This window comes from Anolis carolinensis, chromosome 1, assembly GCF_035594765.1.
Source record: "Anolis carolinensis isolate JA03-04 chromosome 1, rAnoCar3.1.pri, whole genome shotgun sequence".
Classification (NCBI taxonomy): Eukaryota; Metazoa; Chordata; class Lepidosauria; order Squamata; family Dactyloidae; genus Anolis; species Anolis carolinensis.
Window position 1 is genome coordinate 253,876,001 of NC_085841.1, and position 20,703 is coordinate 253,896,703.

Sequence of the window (20,703 nt, forward strand, 5' to 3'; positions counted from 1 at the left end):
GTTTGGCTTCTTTCCTGGAAAAAAGTCCAGTTGGGGTGGGGCCTCTGCAAGAAGTCACATGACATTGTGTGATGGCTGGCATGGAGCTCCATCTCCGAAGAAGGCTCAAAGCATCCTAAGATGCTTATTTGGGAAAGTATGATGAGGTTATTAGTGATCTTGGCATCTGTGGTCACTAACATGAGGAATATACTAAATGCCTGGTAACTTCTTCAGGGCTCTTTGTATAGAGCATGTATTTTCCATGCATGTATCACATACTATGTCCATGCCTTGGCATTTCCAGTAAATAAGTCTCAGCAAGCCTGGTAATGCAATGGATGGCCACTGCTACTTAGGCATCTTCTTCTTTCTTATCTGTGCTGCCGGCATGCTGCCAGCATGGAGTTCCCCAGAGCCCATTGTGATGGCACACCCAAGCCTTTGGGGAAAACTATAGTACAGTAGAGTCTCACTTATCCAACACTTGCTTATCCAACGTTCTGGATTATCCAACGCATTTTTGTAGTCAATGTTTTCAATATATCATGATATTTTGGTGCTAAATTCATAAATACAGTAATTACAATATAACATTACTGCATATTGAATTACTTTTTCTGTCAAATTTGTTGTATAACATGATGTTTTGGTGCTTAATTTGTAAAATCATAATCTAATTTGATTTTTAATAGGCTTTTCCTTAATCCCTCCTTATTATCCAACATATTCACTTATCCAACATTCTGCTGGCCCGTTTATGTTGGATAAGTGAGACTCTACTGTATCTAACTTTACTCGGGGACTATCTGTATACCTTCTGTTAAGACCCTTAGCATACAGAGGCACTTTAGGCAAGATAAGAAGATAACCAGAATGTGTTTACTGAAAATAAGATGAATAAAGAGTTAACTCCACCCAGGACTATTATAAGGTAGCTTGGGATAATACATTACAAAAGGAGATTTTGCTGGTTGCAGTCGTCTCTCTGGAGTCCTTGAAACAGCTTGTCCCTGATGCAAAGCGATGGTTTACAAGCTGGTGCTCATAAGCTGTCTCAACCTTCTTTCTTGTGAAGCTTAAGCTGGTCAAAAGCTTCTGTTGTCTTTGGGACTGGTGGTATATGAATACTGGCTGAATGCAGGTGCTAAGGATGCCTGTTTTGGATTGCTTGGGCCTAGGATTACCAAACAATGCCCAAACCTCTGTAGCTCTGCTGCAGAAAAAGGAGGAGTCTAGCAAGAGAGCTCTGTACAGGCAAATGGAATAGACCCACTACGGCTGGCCTCTAGGGTTTTTTTTGTGCTCCATCCAAAACTAATACAAAGGGAGGTATCAACACTATTGGGAAAACCTTTAAACAGGGGGAACTAAAGCAAAGGAGAGGAAAAGGCAGAGCCAAGACTTCACACCCATCATATGACGCAAAACTACTTCCAGCAGGGCTCTGCTGGTCTCCATGCTGGTAGCGTTCCAGCAGCCCAGAGAAATGGAGGCCAAACAACTCCTCTTAGAAGAAGCCAGGGAGCAAGCAATGGTAAGCAGTGGGAAGTGGGGGACAGTAGGGGAACATTATAGGAAGGGATACCACAACCCCCGACAATAAGGGAACACAGTGTGACATTGCTCCACAGTTTCCACTGCTGTCCCCTGGCTTCTCAGCCTCAATGTGTTGAGGTCCTTAGAATATCTAATATTGGATTAGAAAGCACCAAGCATAGTAATGCAAAGTAAGCCAGACTCCTATATGCCTTTCTTGCTTCTTTCTGTGTCTAGGATGAGGGAGAGACATATGCTATTTGTGGGGCCACTTAACAGATTTTCTGAGTCGGAAAAGGTAAGACACGGGGTACCACAGAGAGACATGGTGGCATGGACTTGGGCAATACTAGATAGATATGATAACAGCAGAGTGTGAGTATGATCAACATATGATGGCCTGGATTATGGTTTTCTCAAATTTAAGAAAGAGGACATTTCTTATATGCAATGGTGTGGTAAGGTCTTATCCCTTATATATAATATGGCAAAGTCAAACGTTGATTTTTGGATATTTAAATATATTTTCAAACTATGTATTGTGGAATCCATGGGTACAAAATCTATAGATATGGAGAGCATTCTCCACCACATACCTAGGAGGAGATAACCAGTTTGGGAGATTATGATAGGTTGTATGGCAAACAGAGATGTGCCCAGAAGCTAAGGAAGAACAGTCAGAGCATTTTTGCTCCCCAGCTATTGTTGCAGTAGACAATCTTAGATAGTCAAGACATGGTGCCTCATTCGAGTGCATCATTGTGTGCAATACTACATTTGTGCTGTATAGGCAACCCATTTCCGTTAGCTGAAACTAAATACGAAAATGAGACGACACAAATCAAACTACACAAAACGAACAGCAATTCCATACAAAAGCACAACACTAATATATACTAACCAGATCACACTCGATCTCTCCTTCCCATATCTTATAAAATAAGGTGCTTTGACTGATTTCATGGCTGATAGATGACTCCTCCCAATCTGTCTGTTTTTCCTCTACATCACAGTTTATGGTTGGTAGGGAATTCTGGTTAGTTTCTGCTTTCTTTGTCTTCTGCTCTGTTGCTTCATAAGCTATCTGCCCACCACAAGTTCTCTCTGGCCATTTTCAGTTGATTTTTTTGCTTAAGTTTAATTTTTGTAATTCTGATACAGTTACATAGTCCTCATCTTCCTATAGCCTTTAGCAACACAATTAGAAGAGAACACAAAGATGTACAAATTCTAATTTAAAGCCGTTTTGTGTATCCTTTCAATTGTACACCAACTCAATGGAAGCTCTTATGTGGCCATGTCCAGATTGAGACAAAGACCCACCCCGCACTTTCCTTTTTCCACAGACTTGAATAAAGATAGGTAAATTTGGCTTATTGGCTTCCATTCCTTCGAAAGCAAGCCAAGCTAGCAGATGGTTTGCAGTAATGTCACATGTGACTAAATTCCAGTTATTTGGCTTTCTAGGTTTTTCAATCAGTACAAAATTCACAGGAGGTCTCAAAACTTTGTGTGCACATGACCCTAAACCCAGATTTATGATGGGTTTAGGATGAATAAATTTGAGCATGATATTAATACTTCAGATCCTTTAGAAAAGAAAGTGGTGTGGCACAATATGTAGGGTTTCTGCTGTTCAGTTAATTTCCATGTGAAAGTCTTGCTCATAAAGGGAAGACTTTCTCCAGGACAGATGGTGCTTGGTTCTCAATATTACTGCTCAAGAGTGCAATTATCTTTGGTAGTGCCGCAATAAAAATTGTTTCTTTATAGTTAACAGAGTAACTCAAATTCTTATTTACAAAATCAATCAAGGCTTATTAAAATTGAAGATAGCCCCTGAACCTCGGTGTCTTCAACATGGCAGCTATTTAACTGATGATTCATCTTGCCAATTATATATTGCAGCTTGAGCAGGACCCACTCTAACTACATTCAGCCCTCACCAAATGGGTCTGAAGTGACTTCTCCTCAATTAAGAAAGACATAATAGAAGCTTGGGGATCCTGTGTCTTCTGTAATGTATTTCATATTTGTTTTCTTACATGACAGAGTCACCAACTTCCTTGCAGACTCTGCTTCCATACGCTCAGCAGCAGCACCACATGCTGAAATCAAATTGCTGATGCATTTCCAAGTGCCAATTCTTCAGTATCAAGAAATACAGCTTTTCAACCATCTGATAACACCTTCTCTCTGTATCAAGAGCACTTGCTATGTTTGAGTGCAGAGCTAATTTTAAAATAAGCATCCACATTCAGTAGAAAACATTACTGAACTTCACATGGATACACAACACTACAGCTAATGGTAAACCCTATTGAAGGACTGAGGTCCCCGGTGGCACAGTCGATTAAACTGCTGAGCTGCTAAACTTGCTGATAGAAAGGCTGGCGATTAGAATCCAGGGAGCAAGGTGAGCTCCCGCTGTTAGCCCTATCTTCTGCCAACCTAGCAGTTTGAAAACATGCAAATGTAAGTAGATAAATAGGTACCACTCTGGCAGGAAAGTAAAGCGCTCCATGCAGTCATGCCGGCCACATGACCTTGGAGGTGTCTACAGACAACGCCGGCTCTTTGGCTTAGAAATGAAGATGAGCACCAGCCCCAAGAGTTGGATACTTTTGCCTTTACCTTTTTTGAAGAACTACCAGCCCAAGAATACCATAGAGTCACATTGAAGGACCTAGGAAATGCCTACTGAAGGCATATTTTGTTGGAAACGGATAACAAACTGTGGATACCAGTCCTGCAAATATGGGAGTCAAAATGTTTATAATATCTATAATATCAACCAGTCTATCAAGTTGCTGATGACTAAGATGAATATAATGATTATAACATTACCAAGAAAATAAAGGTATGTTCAATCAAGTTGTATATGATTCAATTTTCTGGAATTAAAAACAAAGTTTGGGAACAAAAGCATAAGTTAACTCTTCTAGAATACAATGGAATTAATCCTAACTGCTATTGCCTGACCCTGGCATCTGCTACCATCTATTATGTATTGATGATGATAAAAGGAAGCTCTTACGTGTGCCCACGGTCCAGAGTCACCCGCAGAACAATAACATGCCACTCAGGTTTGCAGAACAAAAATATGGGAACATTACTGATTCCAAGAGATCAAAAAAAAAAAACAGTAGTATTTGCAATGGTCTCTCTGCTCACTTATAGAAGTCTACAGTCATAAACAGTCCTTTCTCAGTCCACAAATCTGCTTCAGAGAAGAATACAATCCTGGTTCTTCACCCTCTTTTCTCAGCAGCAAGCAGGCCTCAAAACAGCAAGCACACTGCTCTCATCAACAGCAGTACTCAGTCAGCACTGAAAACTTGTCTAAACTGGTTCTGCAGCAGCAGAACAGAAACAGTATCGAATCAATCCCCAGGTCTTTGCAGGCTCAGCCAATCGACTTCATGCACTTCATTTTCCAGTTAACACACACAGCACAGTACCTTTGCAAACCATGACACCATCTACCTGAGCCCTTGAATGTGATAGATGGCAAAGTCAGGGAAAGAAATATTCTCTTCTCTTCTTCCTCTTCTTTTTCTCCTCCTTCTCCTCTTCCTTCTCATTTTCCATTCTCTCTCTCGTTTTTGTTTTTTATAGGGATTTTTCTAGCTATGACCTAAATGAAAAACATGTAACACTGCTATGCTGCAGATTTAAAGTGGCATGTTTTTTTCAACTACTTATTTACCAAAAAGAGTTTTGAAAAATAACAATAGAGATTTCTTTTTTTAAAAAAACAAACATTTTGGGCAAAAAAAAAAATCTTTGTCAAGCTTGGAATTTCCTTTCTCTGCTATATGGACTGAGACAATGCAAACAAACTTGATTTCAAAGAAATGTTGGCTGTAAGACTATATTTTAAGAGAAGCCAAACATGTAAAACACTAATGGAATTTGGCATTTTGGCAAGATGGTCTGGAATCTTCTTTGAGGTTTATTGTACAAAACAAAGTAAATGGCGTGCTTTTCTCGCAGATATAATATGTGACCTTTAGAAAAATGATGAAAGTGTGGGCCTACAGATATTGCTGGACTCCAGATCCCATTATCTTCTGTCCTTGGTTATACTGTGGCCCCTTCCACACAGTTGAATAAAATCCCACATTTTCTGCTTTGAACTGGAATATATGGCAGCGTGGACTCAGATAACCCAGTTGAAAACAGATATTGTAGGATATACGGCTGTGTGGAAGGGCCCTGAGAAGGGCTTGCAAAATGTTGCAGTTGAACAATGTCCAGAAGAGTGAAACATCCCCAGATTAGGTTCAATAATTTATGATTTAAACCACATCAACATCAAATTGTAGCATTTTATTAAGCCATTGTGAATCCTAGTTCCATATAGCCTTACTTGGAGATCCCAGTAGGGTGGCCTTTTGCAGTTGGCAGATCGTGATTTTGTCAATTTCTATTGTTTCCAAATGCCAGCTGAGATCTTTTGGCATGGCACCCAAAGTGCCGATCACCACCGGGACAACCTGCACTGGTTATTATTATTATTATTATTATTATTATTATTATTATTATTATTATTATTATTATTATTAGCTAAACCTGGCCACGCTTCGCTTCGGCTCAGTATGATATGTAATGAATCTGAAAGTAAATAAGTATTGCAGTGAACATAGTTTCAGGGAGAAAACATATCATTCAATTCAATACCCTGCCTTGCGCTGCTGTGTCTATGAGGAATGTATAGAAAGGAAGGGAAAAGAGTTTTTTTCCCCCAAAAAATAACTTTTTATTGTAATGCTCGTGGATTGACTACATTTTTGGTATGTCTTTTTTCTGCATAAACATTAAGATCAGATGGTTTACCGACTCTGGAGCATGTGATGCATAATTGCCCATGAGAGAAGCATTTATTTTCTAATTTCATACTACACGCTTGCCCCTGTGCTTTATTGATAGTTATTGTGATTGCAAGGCATATTGGAAATTGAAGTAGTTTGAACTCAAACGCCATGTCGGTCGGAATGAGTAGGATTCCCAGGGCAATCACCCCCAACTCCTGCGTGTATGTAGTGTTTGCCATGTTGGGTCTGTGTGCCAAGTTTGGTCCAGATCCGTTGTCAGCTGGGTTTAGTGCACTCTGGATAAAGGTGAACTACAACTCCTATAATCAAGATCAACTCCAACATACCTCAGCAGTATGTTCAGTTGATCATGGGGGCTCTCTGTGCCAAGTTTCGTACCGGTCTATTATTGGTAGGGATCACAATTTCTCTGGATACAGGTAAACTATAATTCCCATAAATCAAGGCCGATATCCCCCAAACCTTTCCAGTATTTTCTGTTGGTCATGGGGAGTCCGTGTACCTTGTTTTGTCCATGTCCGTCAATTGTGTGGGTCTCTGTGGTCTGTTGAATTTTGAGCTGAATTGGGTGAAGGCTCTGCTAATCCCATCATTCGTGGTCCATCCTCCTCCTGTCAACATCATAACCTGATGTGGGTAATAGGGTATCTGTGTGCCAAATATGGTCCATGTCAGTCGTTCGTTGGGGTCGCAGTGGCCTGATTTGGGTGAAGGTACTGCATATCTCTTCATCTGTGGCTTGTCCTCCGTTAACCACACCAAGATGTAAAGTGGGGCATGGGAGGGGTCTATGTGCCAGGTTTGATCCTGATCTGTCATTGGTGCATGTCGCAGTGGTCTGTGGGAGGTGAAGTGGTTGAAAGTATTGCATATTCTCCCTCCCCAAACTCATTTTTAAAACACAGTATGCCATGTTGTTTATGTCAAAATTTCAAGTTGATTGACTGACTTTTCATGTTCTGCATGCACAAACATACATATGCTGTATTTTTTATATATAAAGATTATTATAAAGAGCAAGCAATACTTCAATTTCTCTTTAGGCATATCATAAGTATCTTTTTATTGTATATTTTAAGCCTATATTTTTCCCCCTAGAGTAGACATTGGGAAACTTGGGCGCTCCAGTTGTTTTGGACTTCAACTCCCACAATTCCTAACAACCTACCGGGAGTTGAAGTCCAAAATACCTGGAGGACCCAAGTTTGCCCATGCCTGCCCTAGATTTTTAAGTCACAGAACCGAAGGTCTGGATAGATTATCGTCAATTTTACCTTCCACTTATTTATGCACTTGCCCTATTCAACTTTGCTCAAAGGTTTCAAAAGTTTGCAGCAAATTTTAAACAAGTATGGTCAGTTCCATAAAAACCATTTCTTCATAAATTCTGTAATAATTCCTCATGCTGCCCGAACAACGGGGCTATAACACAGCTGAATTATTACTCTTTATTGTTAGACAGCTGTCCTTAAGCTTTTCTTTCTTTTCTTTTCTTTTTCTTGGTAGCAGTCAGCATGAAAAGTGCCACAGAAATAAAATGTGCCTCAGAGCAAAGTAACGCAAAGAAATATTTCCTTGCCAAAGATACATGCCAGCTTCTTGTATCCCGAGAGAATTTTCTCTTTCTTGGCTGTAATTTATTACACACTCTGACTCTCGGGAAGTTTCACGAGGAAAACTTTTTACCATGAGCAGCTACTACCCCTGAGAATTCACTGACTTTATGGCAGCATTAGGTATCCCTGTCACCAGAATATATGGCTGTAGAGGAATTCGTTTTAAAGATGGCAATATGCCATTCACTACCTATTTAATTCTTTTGGATTCTTAATGCTTCTATTCCCTTGATCCCATTCTGCTATCCTCCTCCTTATAGTTATTGTACTTTGGGGAAGTGAACGGGTAAGGACATCTTCACAGGTAATGTTCAGAATTTTGTTAAACAGTGGTATATGGACTCACGAAGGTTGTTCCTATAGGGGAAGCAACAAAGGAGATGTGGCTTGAAAATCCAGATATACAAACTCGATTCAATATGCAAAATGCCTCACGTGGAAATAAAAGAACTCATTTCAGCAGCATTTGTGAGAACAGCCCGAATCTTTGACTGAAATCACACTGCCTGGTTAAACAAGAGCTTTTTTCCCCCCTTTCCCAGGGAGAATTCACTTCTAGTAAGATATTGTGCAAACACTCACCAATATGTGATGACAGCAGATGAAGCAATAGCTTCCACTTGGGCAATCACAACCTTATTAAAAGAAAGAGCAATCGCACCTGCTCCTAACAACTTGGCACCACTATATTCTTTTTACAAAAAAAGAAAGAAAAAGATGGGCCATGCAAATTACTGGGGGGGAGGGGGTAACCAGACGCTCGGCCTCTGTTTTTTAAAAAGGGCAAAAAACAATTAAGTTCATTCCATTTATCTTGATTTGGCTCCTTCTTCTACTTCATTAAATGCAATAATGTTTCAGATCCTTTGAAGAAAGAATGGAAACAGTCACTGTTATAAATTGTCCTCTTCCAGCCTATTGCAAAAAGAGACTGGCATTTTCTCCTATGGAACAACATGAGCTTCATAAATAGCTACTGGAGAAACACAAAGGAAAATGAAAACAAAACAGAACAACAGATAACACATAAAAGAAAAATCTCCTGTAGGTTGAGTTATTGTAGTAATTTGTAGTACTACATCAGGTACTGTTCTATGTTTGTTTGCCTTCTTGTTATAAGTTGTGGTATACCACTTACATATATATCTTGACAGTCATGATTATTGGTTTTTGCACTGGCTGTAGACATTATCATCCTTACCTTTTAAGGATGGTGGCAGGATATAAATAAAGTTTATAATTATTATTATTATTATTAGTTTTGTTGTCATTGTTTTGATAATGATTTCTATGATTGAGACACTTCACTTTTGTAATTATTACACTGGTCAATTCACTTACATATATTATTATTATTATTATTATTATTATTATTATTATTATTATTATTATTACATGCATTTATACCCCGCCCTTCTCCCCGAGGGGACTCAGAGCGGCTTACATTCTGCCACAAGGGCCAGCAACAAATATACTATAAAAACAAAACAATTTAAACATGATAAAAACATGATAAAAAGTATACAAAAATTAAAACGCTGCAAAGCAGCGATATTGCACCATCCTCAGTCATTCACTACTGCTACAATTACAGATGTGCGACCCGATTACAACAGCCAATGAGCTTATTTGCTGAATGCCTGGGCGCAGAGCCAAGTTTTTAGTTTTCTTCTAAATCCCAGGAGGGATGGGGTTTGCCGGATATCGCTGGGGAGGGAGTTCCACAGCCGAGGAGCCACCACCGAGAAGGCCCTGTCCCTTGTCCCCACCAGCCGCGCCTGCGAGGCAGGTGGGATCGAGAGCAGGGCCTCCCCGGAAGATCTTAAGGTTCTAACGGGCTCATAGGAGGAGATACGTTCGGATAGATAGGCAGGACCAGAACCGTTTAGGGCTTTGTAGGTCAAAACCAGCACTTTGAATTGGGCTCGGTAGCATATCGGCAGCCAGTGGAGCTGGCTTAGCAGGGGGGTTGTACGCTCCCTGTAAGCCGCTCCCGTTATTAACCTGGCTGCCGCCCGCTGCACCAGCTGGAGCTTCCGGGCCGTCTTCAAAGGCAGCCCCACGTAGAGTGCGTTGCAGTAATCCAGCCGGGATGTGACCAGAGCGTGGACCACCGTGGCCAAGTCAGACCTCCCAAGGAACGGGCGCAGCCTGCGCACGAGGCGGAGTTGTGCGAAGGCTCTCCCGGCCACCGCTGAAACCTGAGGCTCCAGGCTCAGCGATGAGTCCAGAATCACCCCCAGACTGCGAACCTGCGTCTTTAGGGGGAGAGCGACCCCATCCAACACAGGCTGTAACCCTATTCCCTGTTCAGCCTTGCGACTAACCAGGAGGACCTCCGTCTTGTCTGGATTCAATTTCAATTTATTGGCCCTCATCCAGTCCGACACAGCGGCCAGACACCGGTTCAGGACCTGGACAGCCTCCTTGGTGACAGGTGGGAAGGAGTGACAGAGCTGGACATCATCTGCGTACAGATGACATCTTAATCTTGACAGTCATGATTATTGATTTTTGCACTGGCTGTAGGCATTTTCATCCTTACATTTTACATTCCATTCCATTATACAGTAGAGTCTCACTTATCCAACACTCGCTTATCCAACGTTCTGGATTATCCAACGCATTTTTGTAGTCAATGTTTTCAATAAATCGTGATATTTTGGTACTAAATTCGTAAATACAGTAATTACTACATAGCATTACTGCGTATTGAACTATTTTTATGTCAAATTTGTTGTATAACATGATGTTTTGGTGCTTAATTTGTAAAACCATAACCTAATTTGATGTGTAATAGGCTGTTCCTTAATCACTCCTTATTATCCAACATATTCGCTTATCCGACGTTCTGCCGGCCCGGTTATGTTGGATAAGTGAGACTACTGTATTTGTTTTATTATTAATGAATTTGATGTAGATGACTTGGCACTTTGTGAACTGATGGCAGTTAGTTTTATCCACTGTTGTTTTAAAATTGGATTATTGTGATTTTATGCTATATGTGTGAAGGGGGTTGTTGTTATAATTTTATGTGACTTGTTTTATACTTTTGTGCCTTTTTACCTGTTGTATGTTATATATGGAGCCCCCGGTGGCGCAGCAGATTAAACCGCTGAGCTACTGAACTTGCTGACCAAAACGTTGGCGGTTTGAATTCAAGGAGCAGGGAGAGCTCCTGCTGTTAGCTCCAGCTTCTGCCAACCTAGCAGTTCGAAAACATGCAAATGTGAGTAGATCAATAGATACTGCTTCAGCAGGATGGTAATGGCACTCCATGCAATCACGCCGGCCACATGACCTTGGAGGTGTCTACAGAGAACGCTGGCTCTTCGACTTAGAAATGGAGATGAGCACCAACCCCCAGAGTCGGATACGACTAGACTTAATATCAGGGGGAAACCTTTACCTTTACTTATGTTATATATGCACCCTGGAGTGCCTTGTAAGACGCTCCGAGTCTCTTCGGGGAGATGGTGGCAGGATATAAATTATAATTATATATTATTAGTTTTATCCTTTTTGTAATGGTTTCTATGGTTGAGACTCTTCGTTTATACTTATTACACTGGCCAACTCACATGTTGGTACTTCAAATGTTAAACCTGTTTCTGAATATATTTTACCTGCTAATTCCAAAAATGGCACCAGTTTTTCCCTATCAGATCTAGTTTTGGAGATACTGAACATATGCCATAAGCCATTCTTCATCTGCTTGCCCACAGAAAACCATGATAACCATATCTAGGAAACTAGAGCTAATGCGGTTTCTCCAACGCAATTTCTGAATCAGCACCCCAATAACCCTAAGAGTGGGTCTAAAACCCAAGACACCAAGAAAATATTTTTGGTTGGTCTGAGTTAGCTATTGAAGAAAGACAGGGCCATCACAGTAGTACAATGGCCAAAAAGTGTGGTTTGTTGTGCAGGAAATCTGCAGTTCAAATGTTGCCTCTGTATAGGCCTTGTCTCAGTTTCATCCCACCCAGGACTGTGGTGATAGTATTGATATGTTACAACGCTGAAGGTAAATTATTGAGGTAGTACGGCAATTTATGGAGATGTGCACCAACTTCAGATACAGTTTGAATTCTGATTGGGTCTGAAGCTGAGTTGTGCTGCCACCTTCAATCAAGGTATTACTACTGACTACTCTTACCGTGCGGTTATGATAATTATGGAGATAGTTTATATGAGTGTGCATCAATTGCATGGTTTCTTTTTTATCCTAATTTGAAAAAGAGTCTGATTTAGCATGAGCTGATGTGAAAGCTACCAAACTAATACTAAACTAAAACTAATTTAGATGAATTTCAAATCTAGAATTCACCTGGATTATTGATTTAGGGACTGAGTGAGATGGGCATAAAAACTGTTGTGAGTACAGTCCCCTCTGAATCCATACTGCTAACAGCAATAGATGTTTACAATTAGAGTATAGGGAGATGCTTCACCTCAAAGAGGATGGAAGGAAAACCTGCTTATATCATGGACATGTCAGAGATGCCCTACTTTCACTTTAGACATCTCACAATTCTGTCTAAAAATAATTTGAATCTGAAAAGTTCTGCAATCCATTTGAAATTAGTTCATAAGAAACACAAATAATCAATAGAGACTGCCTCCATAAGATCTGTGTAATTAAAAGGAAATTTCAATCCAAGATTAGTGATTACTGCATGACCTACAGAAGACGATATTATTTGATCAACACAAAATAAAAATACAATAGAAACAATACACAGAGAAACTGTATATAAAAGAGACACAATTATAATTGATTCCTTCAAAAATATTTGAAGATGAACACTCAAAAGTTTAATAGAAAAGTCTCTCATGGCCATTGAGGGGAAAATACAACTCCAGGGACAGATGATATACCAAGAGAGCTGTTTCAAGCTATGGAAATGTAATATATTCCCTATCTAACAAAAATCTGCCAACAAATATGGAAAATGAAACAATGGCCCAGACTGGAAATGTTCAATATACATTCCAGTCTCAAAGAACGGGGCCACCAGAGAATGTAAGGACCCTCAGACTATTGCACTAATCCCCGATTGAAGTAAAGAGGTACTCAAAATTTTACAAGAAATCTTTTACCATATATGGAGGGAGAAATTCTAGTCATCCAAGCTGAATTCAGAAAAAGCAAAAGCACTATGGATCATATTGCAAACATACCTTGAATAATGAAATTAATTGAAGAATTTCATGGGGAAATCGACCTGTGCTTTATAGTCTTTGTCTAGATCGTGAGAAATTATGGTTTTCTCTAAAAGAAATGGGTGTGCCATAACATTTGATTCTCTTGATGCTTTCTCTCCACTGGCAAATGAATAATATAATAATACTTTATTTTTTGTATCCCGCCACCATCTCCCCGAAGGGACTCAGGGGGGCTAACATGGGGCCAAGCCCAAAAGACACAAAGCGTAGACAGGTTAAAATATAAAACAAAGCAATAAAATAACAATAGCAGTATAACAGTCATAAAACAATAAAAGTTATAAAAGACCATTTCACCACCAAAAGGATAAAATGGGGGGTCAGAACAAAGTGAGTGATAGCTAAATTGAAGATCTTATTATTCAGGTCAACCTTTGAGTTTCAAATTATATAGCAATAGTTGTCTGTGAAATGGTGTACTGAATTTTATTTTTAAAATCTTTTTACATTAATTATTAACTGTTTTAACAATGGTTTTGATAATACTGTGATTTATTTATTTTTATTTTTATTTCTGAAAATAAAGTTTATAATTTATTCTTGTTTTTAAACTTTTTGGATCTTATCTTCTGAAAAGGGGAAGGTATAATTTCAATAAATAAAAAATAACCTATATTCAGGAACAAAGGTCACTATCTAGACACAATTTGAGAAACCAGATGGTTTCCTATGGGCAAAAAGGACTACACGAGGCTGCATTTTACTGCCTTGTCTATTTAATCTATATGCAGATTGTATCATATGGAAAACAGGATTAAACTCAGATAAAAGAGGGAACAAATTGGAGAAAGGAACAGCTTAAAATAAGCGGATGACACTCTATATTCCTTGCAGAAAATATCACAATCTCAGAGGGATGAAAGTTCAGGAAAAAAGTACAAAAGCAGGGTAAAAGGGACAAAAGTTGTAAATACAGATATTGACACAACCTCAAATTAGATAACAAGGGCATTGATATACTGTTTTTCTATACCTTGACTCATCCATTAATTAAAACAAAGACTGCAGTCAAGAAATCAGAAGGCTTAAGATATGAAAGGAAAGTTATAAAGCAACTGGATAAGATCCCCACTTGTAAAGATATATCATTACAGACCACTACAGGTGGACTTGTTAAATGAAGAAAGGCATGGTCCTGCACCTGAAAGACTTGAACAGGGCAATTGATGACCAATGCCCTGCCAGGTCTCCCATCCATAGCCATGAGTGGAAATCATCTTAATGGGAAATAACAAGAAATATTCAACAGGGATTCATTTCAAGTCTGCTTCTCCTTTGCTAGAAATTCCACAGCAGTTCCTATACCTTGATTTCCTTATAGTGGCCAGGTTATACCCATCTACTTCTTTTAGCATTCACTTCTGGCAGGAGAGCTGCAGTCCTCTCTTATCAATACGGTAAACCTCGTGTTATATTTTGAATTCTGGCCTCATTATTTCCATATGTATTCCTTATGACAATAAAATTTCATATTCTCCTGTTGGTATACCATTGGACTTTTGAGATACAATGTCATCATTATGCCTGATGTCTGATTGTAAAGGGACTCTAGGTCCTTTATATAGCAAGTAGAATGGAAATGTGTGGATCATTTTGCTGTGCTAGTGAGCAAAGACAGTTGGACGGTTTTTCTCCAAATCATGACTTGAGATAGGTAGCACTTTAACGTAGCAAAGCTAACCAGTTGGCAATCTCTGACTTCCCAACTGGAGAATGAGCTGCAAGACTGTAGCCTACAATAATGAAGTCCCATGGAAAAGCTGCATCTATTGGTTATGCCATCCATTAAGTAAGCAATGGCACAAACTGAATTTCCAGTCCAATTTCATGTAGGCCTACAGAATCAATGAGAATTGCCTTAAGTGTTCAAATATTATTCAGAAACTGGATCTATCCTAGGTTATAAGTATTAGCAATTCTATCAAGGCCAAAGAAGCAATCTTATTTGTTAGAGGACACTCATTCCAAACATGTAAAATCCCTATCCTTTATTTTTCAAAAGGAAAAGAAAATCAGTATCTTATTCTTTGTGTTTTATTTTATAGGCATTTCCTCCCCTCTGGTGTCATCACTGCACTTGGAAGATTCAGATCTTAAAAGACCCAGTCAGGCAAAAATCATGTTGAGTCACTGCTGATTTATAGGTATTAATGGGCTTGTTTTCTTTTTAGCATTTTATAGGTGTTCCCTAAGTATTATGCTGGCTCAACCGCCAACATTTTAATTTCATCTATGAAATAAGATCACTGTGATACCATGATGAATTGTTGCTGCTTGGAAAATGAAGAAAACCAGTTCAACAAGGTTGTAATTATATTTAATACATATTTTGCTTTTAATAGCAATTTGAAGAAGTAAACATCATCAACCTTTACAATTCACAGCTAGTGAAGAGTTTATAGTGCTTATAAAGTTGTATCTAAAATATACCTTATTCATCCTCTATAGAACATTTTGAAGACAGTCTAATATTATAATTACACATTATACAGCAGCAGCCTCTTTCCACCACTGTAATTAAGGCATTCCCATTACAAGACTCACCTCTCAAAATTCCAGTACTGTCTGATAGGTACGTAAAATCAATGTAAGATTTGTTAAGTAAAAACTACTTAACAGAAAACAAGAGTGAGGTGGGGATGATATGCAGATGGATATTGCATCAATGACTTTACAATTGGACTTCACTCAGAACATCCCAAGCAGCATTTTCAAAATGTCAATTTGCTATCCCAGATGCATAGCAAAACATGGCCCCAATGATGCCTGGTGAGAATCTTTAATATACAAGGATCTCTATCTTCATGCCAATATGATATAGTTAAGAGTGATGCCTTCATATGTTTAAGGTTTATCATCCAATTGAAACTGCTCTGCAAAGCAGCTATAAGCTCTTTACAGTTGGGTTCAAAGACTATGTGATACAAGACCATGAATTAAAAGCATCCCAAAGTTTGCCTAGTCTGGTGTCATTCACAAGGTTAATTAACACAACCATGGGGAGCCATCACTGTGGCTAACACATGCCACACTGTAAATTGAGGTATTACTCAAGAGTCTCTCATATCTTCATAATTCCATTCACATTGCAACTAGATTCAGTAAACTGGCAAACCAGGATCCTGCTCCATGCCAGAAATGTTTTAGTACTATTTCTGCCTTGGATTATTAAAACAAAATGTGTGTGTGTTTAAAAAAAATAACTACAAACAGAAGCTCTTTGATTATTAATGACAAGAAAATCCCTCCATCCAAGCAGAGGGCAGAAAACATTACATTAGAAATCCCTGATGCAACTCCCTGAAAAACCTTTCCTTTCACACCCATTTTAATTTTCAGTGGTACAATGAATAAATATTTAATCAATATATTATTTTAAATCATCGGATATATTCCTCCAAAATAGTCTCATAACACAATTTCAAGACACCCAGTTAAAGACTTTAAACAGCTTTGACCCATAAGTATCAATCAATAGAATGACTGATTTAGTTGAGTGATGCTACACCAGGACAAGAATGCTTAGTTTAATTTTTAAGCATTCCCATTATTTAAATTTTAAATTTATTAAAATTTCAATTTATTTAATTATCTCAGCAATCCCAAATGCCATAAGCTCTGTTACAGGAGGCATTATAAAATAAAAATTACACAATTGTGCTACACATATCATGGAGGTGAGAGGATAAGGAGATGCACTAATATTAAGTGCTTTCTAATATGAAGTCCAATCATAGAGGCAATGCCGGACAATGGTGAAAGTTGCAACAGCTAGTGGAAAGCTGTTGCTACTCATATTTTGCATATTAGAGGCCTTAATCCTACTTAATCCTACTATTTCAAACTAGAGTACACTCACTGAATCAATGGTAACTTGATAAATCAACACTTATTTATTCAATGAGTCTACTCACAGCCAACAGGATTTGTGCCCATAAATTTTTCCTTTTCTTTTACTGATTGCACATTGTCCTTCCAGTAGCATTTTTGTTCAAAGCTGCTACCATATATTATTTACATATTATGATAAAAAGCCTTAAAGACGTTGCTTCACTTGCCTTTGTTCCCAAAATTTACAAATTATGAAAGAAAAACAAAACATCTAAAAATACTTTGGACCAACTTCAGCCTTTCTGAGTAAATATAGCACACCAAATAAAATCTTTCATAAATATTTCCTTTAAAGGGTATTCTTAAAAAAGAAAAGAAACACAGCAGCTTAAATTAACAAACGAATGAAGCAATGAAACTGGTCATTTTAGAAACAGGTTCAAGTTAAGTTTCTCTTTTTGTTAACAAAAACTGGACTTCCTCTCTGTTAAGGTATTATTTTACTACTCTTGTGTTCCTTAACCCTTACCATAATCTGATCTGTGTCTGACTGAACACATCTCATTGGGATCCTCTCACTATAAAATACAGCAATTCTACAACTTCCCCATGAATTCAATGCAATAGAGCACATGCATGTAGAATTCACAGCAGATTGTGTTATCAGTTACCAATAATACATGCAGGATTCCTGGCAACATGTACAGGTTAAGAGAGTAAAAGTTGCAACAAGTACAGTGAGGCTTCTTTTACCAAATTTCAAGAAGTCTGTTTTTTCCTGTTTTCAAAATGAAGCTATATTATATACCAATGACTCACTTCTGGATAATTGCAGCATTAGCACTTGATTTAGGCCATGTCTTCACTTACATGATGTTCTTTCTGGTGTGAGGTGAAGCATCCTGTCATGGCCAGCTCAGACAGTGAAGAGGAAGAGCATGAAGCTTGCAACTCCCTCCCTTGGAGCCTCTGGAGGTTCCAGTGGCTTAATCTAGGCTGATAGCTCCCAGTAAGTTCAAGAAGAAAGCTTAGAGATACCTACATTGATAGATGTAGGAAAGCAGGGAGCTGGATGGAGCAGTGAGTGGTCATTTGGGGCCAAAGAAGGCAGATGCTGACCTCTTCCTCCTTCGGCTTTATCTCAGGTGGTTCCTCTGGACATCTTGGAGCCTTTCCTGCATAAAGCCATGGCCTCCAACAGCTTCAAGGAGAACGGGGGCAGGGGGCATCCAGCACTTCAGTGACCAGATCAATGCAGATGCCAATGGCCCCTCTACTGCTCTCCTGCTGTAGAAGCATAAGATCCATTCCCCGCTGGACACTGGACCATCCTAGAGATGTGCATCAATGACTATGGTATAGTGAGGCCTTTCGCCACAAGATGGGCAAGTTCTGCTTTTTGGGTATCTGATCAAAGCCCTCTCTCCCATGTACTGGGTTCATGGTTTAAGGAGATAGTCAAGTACTGTATCATTGGCATCTTGTCTAGTTTGAATGTTTTTTCCTCAGGGAATGAAAATCTGGGATGATTATCAGATGCTAAAGAAACAAGGAAATGTAAAGCAAGACCCCAAAATTGCCAGAGGGCAAAATCCCACTTTCCCCTTCTCTGAGGCCAGCGGGGTCCATTTCACATGCTGATACTGAGAAAACCCAGCTTAGCCAGGTTCTTGAAAATCAAAAATCCTGAAGACCTACAGGCTGCCAACAGACTAATTAAAGAGGAGCAGGAGACGTTCTGTAGGTGTCCAGGCACATGAAAGACAATTAGGAAGTGCACAGCTTCGCCATGACCCTGAAGGAGATGCTGAAAAGATTTAAGGTGAGGAAGAGGAGCATTGCTCCTGCACCAACCCTGGAGGCTCTGAAAGAGATGTGTGACAAATGTGAAAAGCTGAAGCCCTAATGTTCTTCGTGGTCAACAAAATGTTGGAGGATGAAGAAGTGCTGGCTGAGTCTCAAAGCAAGCTCCTTTGGGGACTTCCTTTGTAAGATCAGGTTGTGGGGCCAGACCATGGGGATCCTGATATACCAAGACTGTCACTGTGCTTCTAGATGGTGCAAAGAGCCGCCCGTTAATTGACTTCTTGGAACAGATCCCATCCATCCCTTTGTCCCATTGACTGGACGAAGAGCTGATATCAACAGACTTTGCCAATAGCCCAGAGTCCTGCGGGGTTTCTGAAGTGCCATCTCAGCAGTCCTGCACCAATTCCTTGGCTACCCTCTTTATCACATTGAAATCAATTCCTCTGAACGCCACCCTATCAATCACCATCTTTCCTGGGAAAGATCTGAAGGCCATGTTCCACTTTTACCAGGTCCCTGTTCCCAGCCACCTCTCCATCCAGGTGTTGGTCCTCTCCCTGCTCAGCATGTCTCCACACCATGTTCCAGGTCACTGTGCCCAAGTCAATGGCCATCAAGCTACAGTCAGCTATTGGTTCAGAACTGACAGCCTAGATTCAGCCACTAGAACTTCCAAAGGTCCCAAGGCTGCTGGGAGCTGTTAGCTTCAAGCTCTGCTGCTGGCACTTCTATCCATTCTTCCTCTTCGCTGTCTGAGCAGGGCATGACACATCTTACAATACATAGATTGTATCAGTGGCACACCATTGTGACTACAGTGGCAATCTTGCCTATGTGTAGTATAGATGATACAGGTTGATTTTTGCATCCAATCAACCCATGAAAAAGGACAGATAGTTGAACTTGGCCATGTATACATCCACTTAATGAGCAACTGTCTTGTCAATTTATTCAGCTATTACAATCACAACACTGAGATTGTAATTTTGACTGAACCTGGATGCATTTTCAAAGTGATATTCAAACAACACCAAATCTAAACTGCCCTAAAGTAAATTAAACAAATTTAGTGTGGAAATAGAGACAAAAAAAGTAGCACTTTGGTTTGGCACAGGAATATTATGCAAAAAGGATGGGACATAGTAAGCCAAGCTTAGTTCAGAAAATAGAAGCTCCAAGGTATAAACAAACATCTCATCCATCATGTTACTTTCTTGTGCAACTTCATGCTGACAATATCCCAAGATGCTTGGATTTTCAAGTGACACTCAGATGAAGCAATCACGGATTGCAGAAAATAGTACTATTTGAAGACAGATCAGGTCAGGGGTGCAGAGACGAAGAAGAAACAAGAGTAGGGAAACTGTGGTTTGGCAATTTCATAGTGAAGTACTCTTCCCAGTCTGTCAAATAGTCTCCTGTGCAATTCTCAGTCTTCATGAGACTTTTCTGCAGTAACTTTGCATTCATACTACAAAATAAACACAAAAATTAGGTGTAAACATCTTTGAGGTTGGTGTGAATACATAAAGAGAAAACTAAAAACAGCAGAATAACAATACAAATGGGTGGGGCTCAGCTGTGCATCTTCCCCTCACGGGACCAGCTCTCTGTAGTATTCCTACCACCTGCATATCTTTTGGTAAAACAGAGCAGACAGCCTGTATGTACCTGATATAGACATAAGCAATGAAGGAGTGAGTAGCCACTGCTTCCCAGGAGGGAAGCAGAAATTCTCTACAAACAAAGGCAAGACCTGATAAGCACTTCTGGAAGGAATGCTCTTGCCTTTACACATAAAATGAAAGTGGGGACATTTTCCAGCCTAAAACTGCATTTTGTAACTAATTATTGACAGGCTG

General features: G+C 39.5%; 1 protein-coding gene across 2 annotated transcripts in view; it reads right to left on the minus strand.

Moving 5' to 3' along the window:
• Positions 1 to 15,502: 15,502 nt before the first annotated feature.
• insig2 (insulin induced gene 2) overlaps positions 15,503 to 20,703 on the minus strand; it is a 33,221-nt gene continuing 28,020 nt past the window's right edge. For both annotated transcript variants that reach the window (XM_003214891.4, XM_016993945.2), the window contains one exon: positions 15,503 to 20,312. In XM_003214891.4, the coding sequence (XP_003214939.1) occupies positions 20,271 to 20,312 (42 nt within the window). In that variant the 3' untranslated portion in view covers positions 15,503 to 20,270. The remainder of the gene's footprint in view (positions 20,313 to 20,703) is intronic.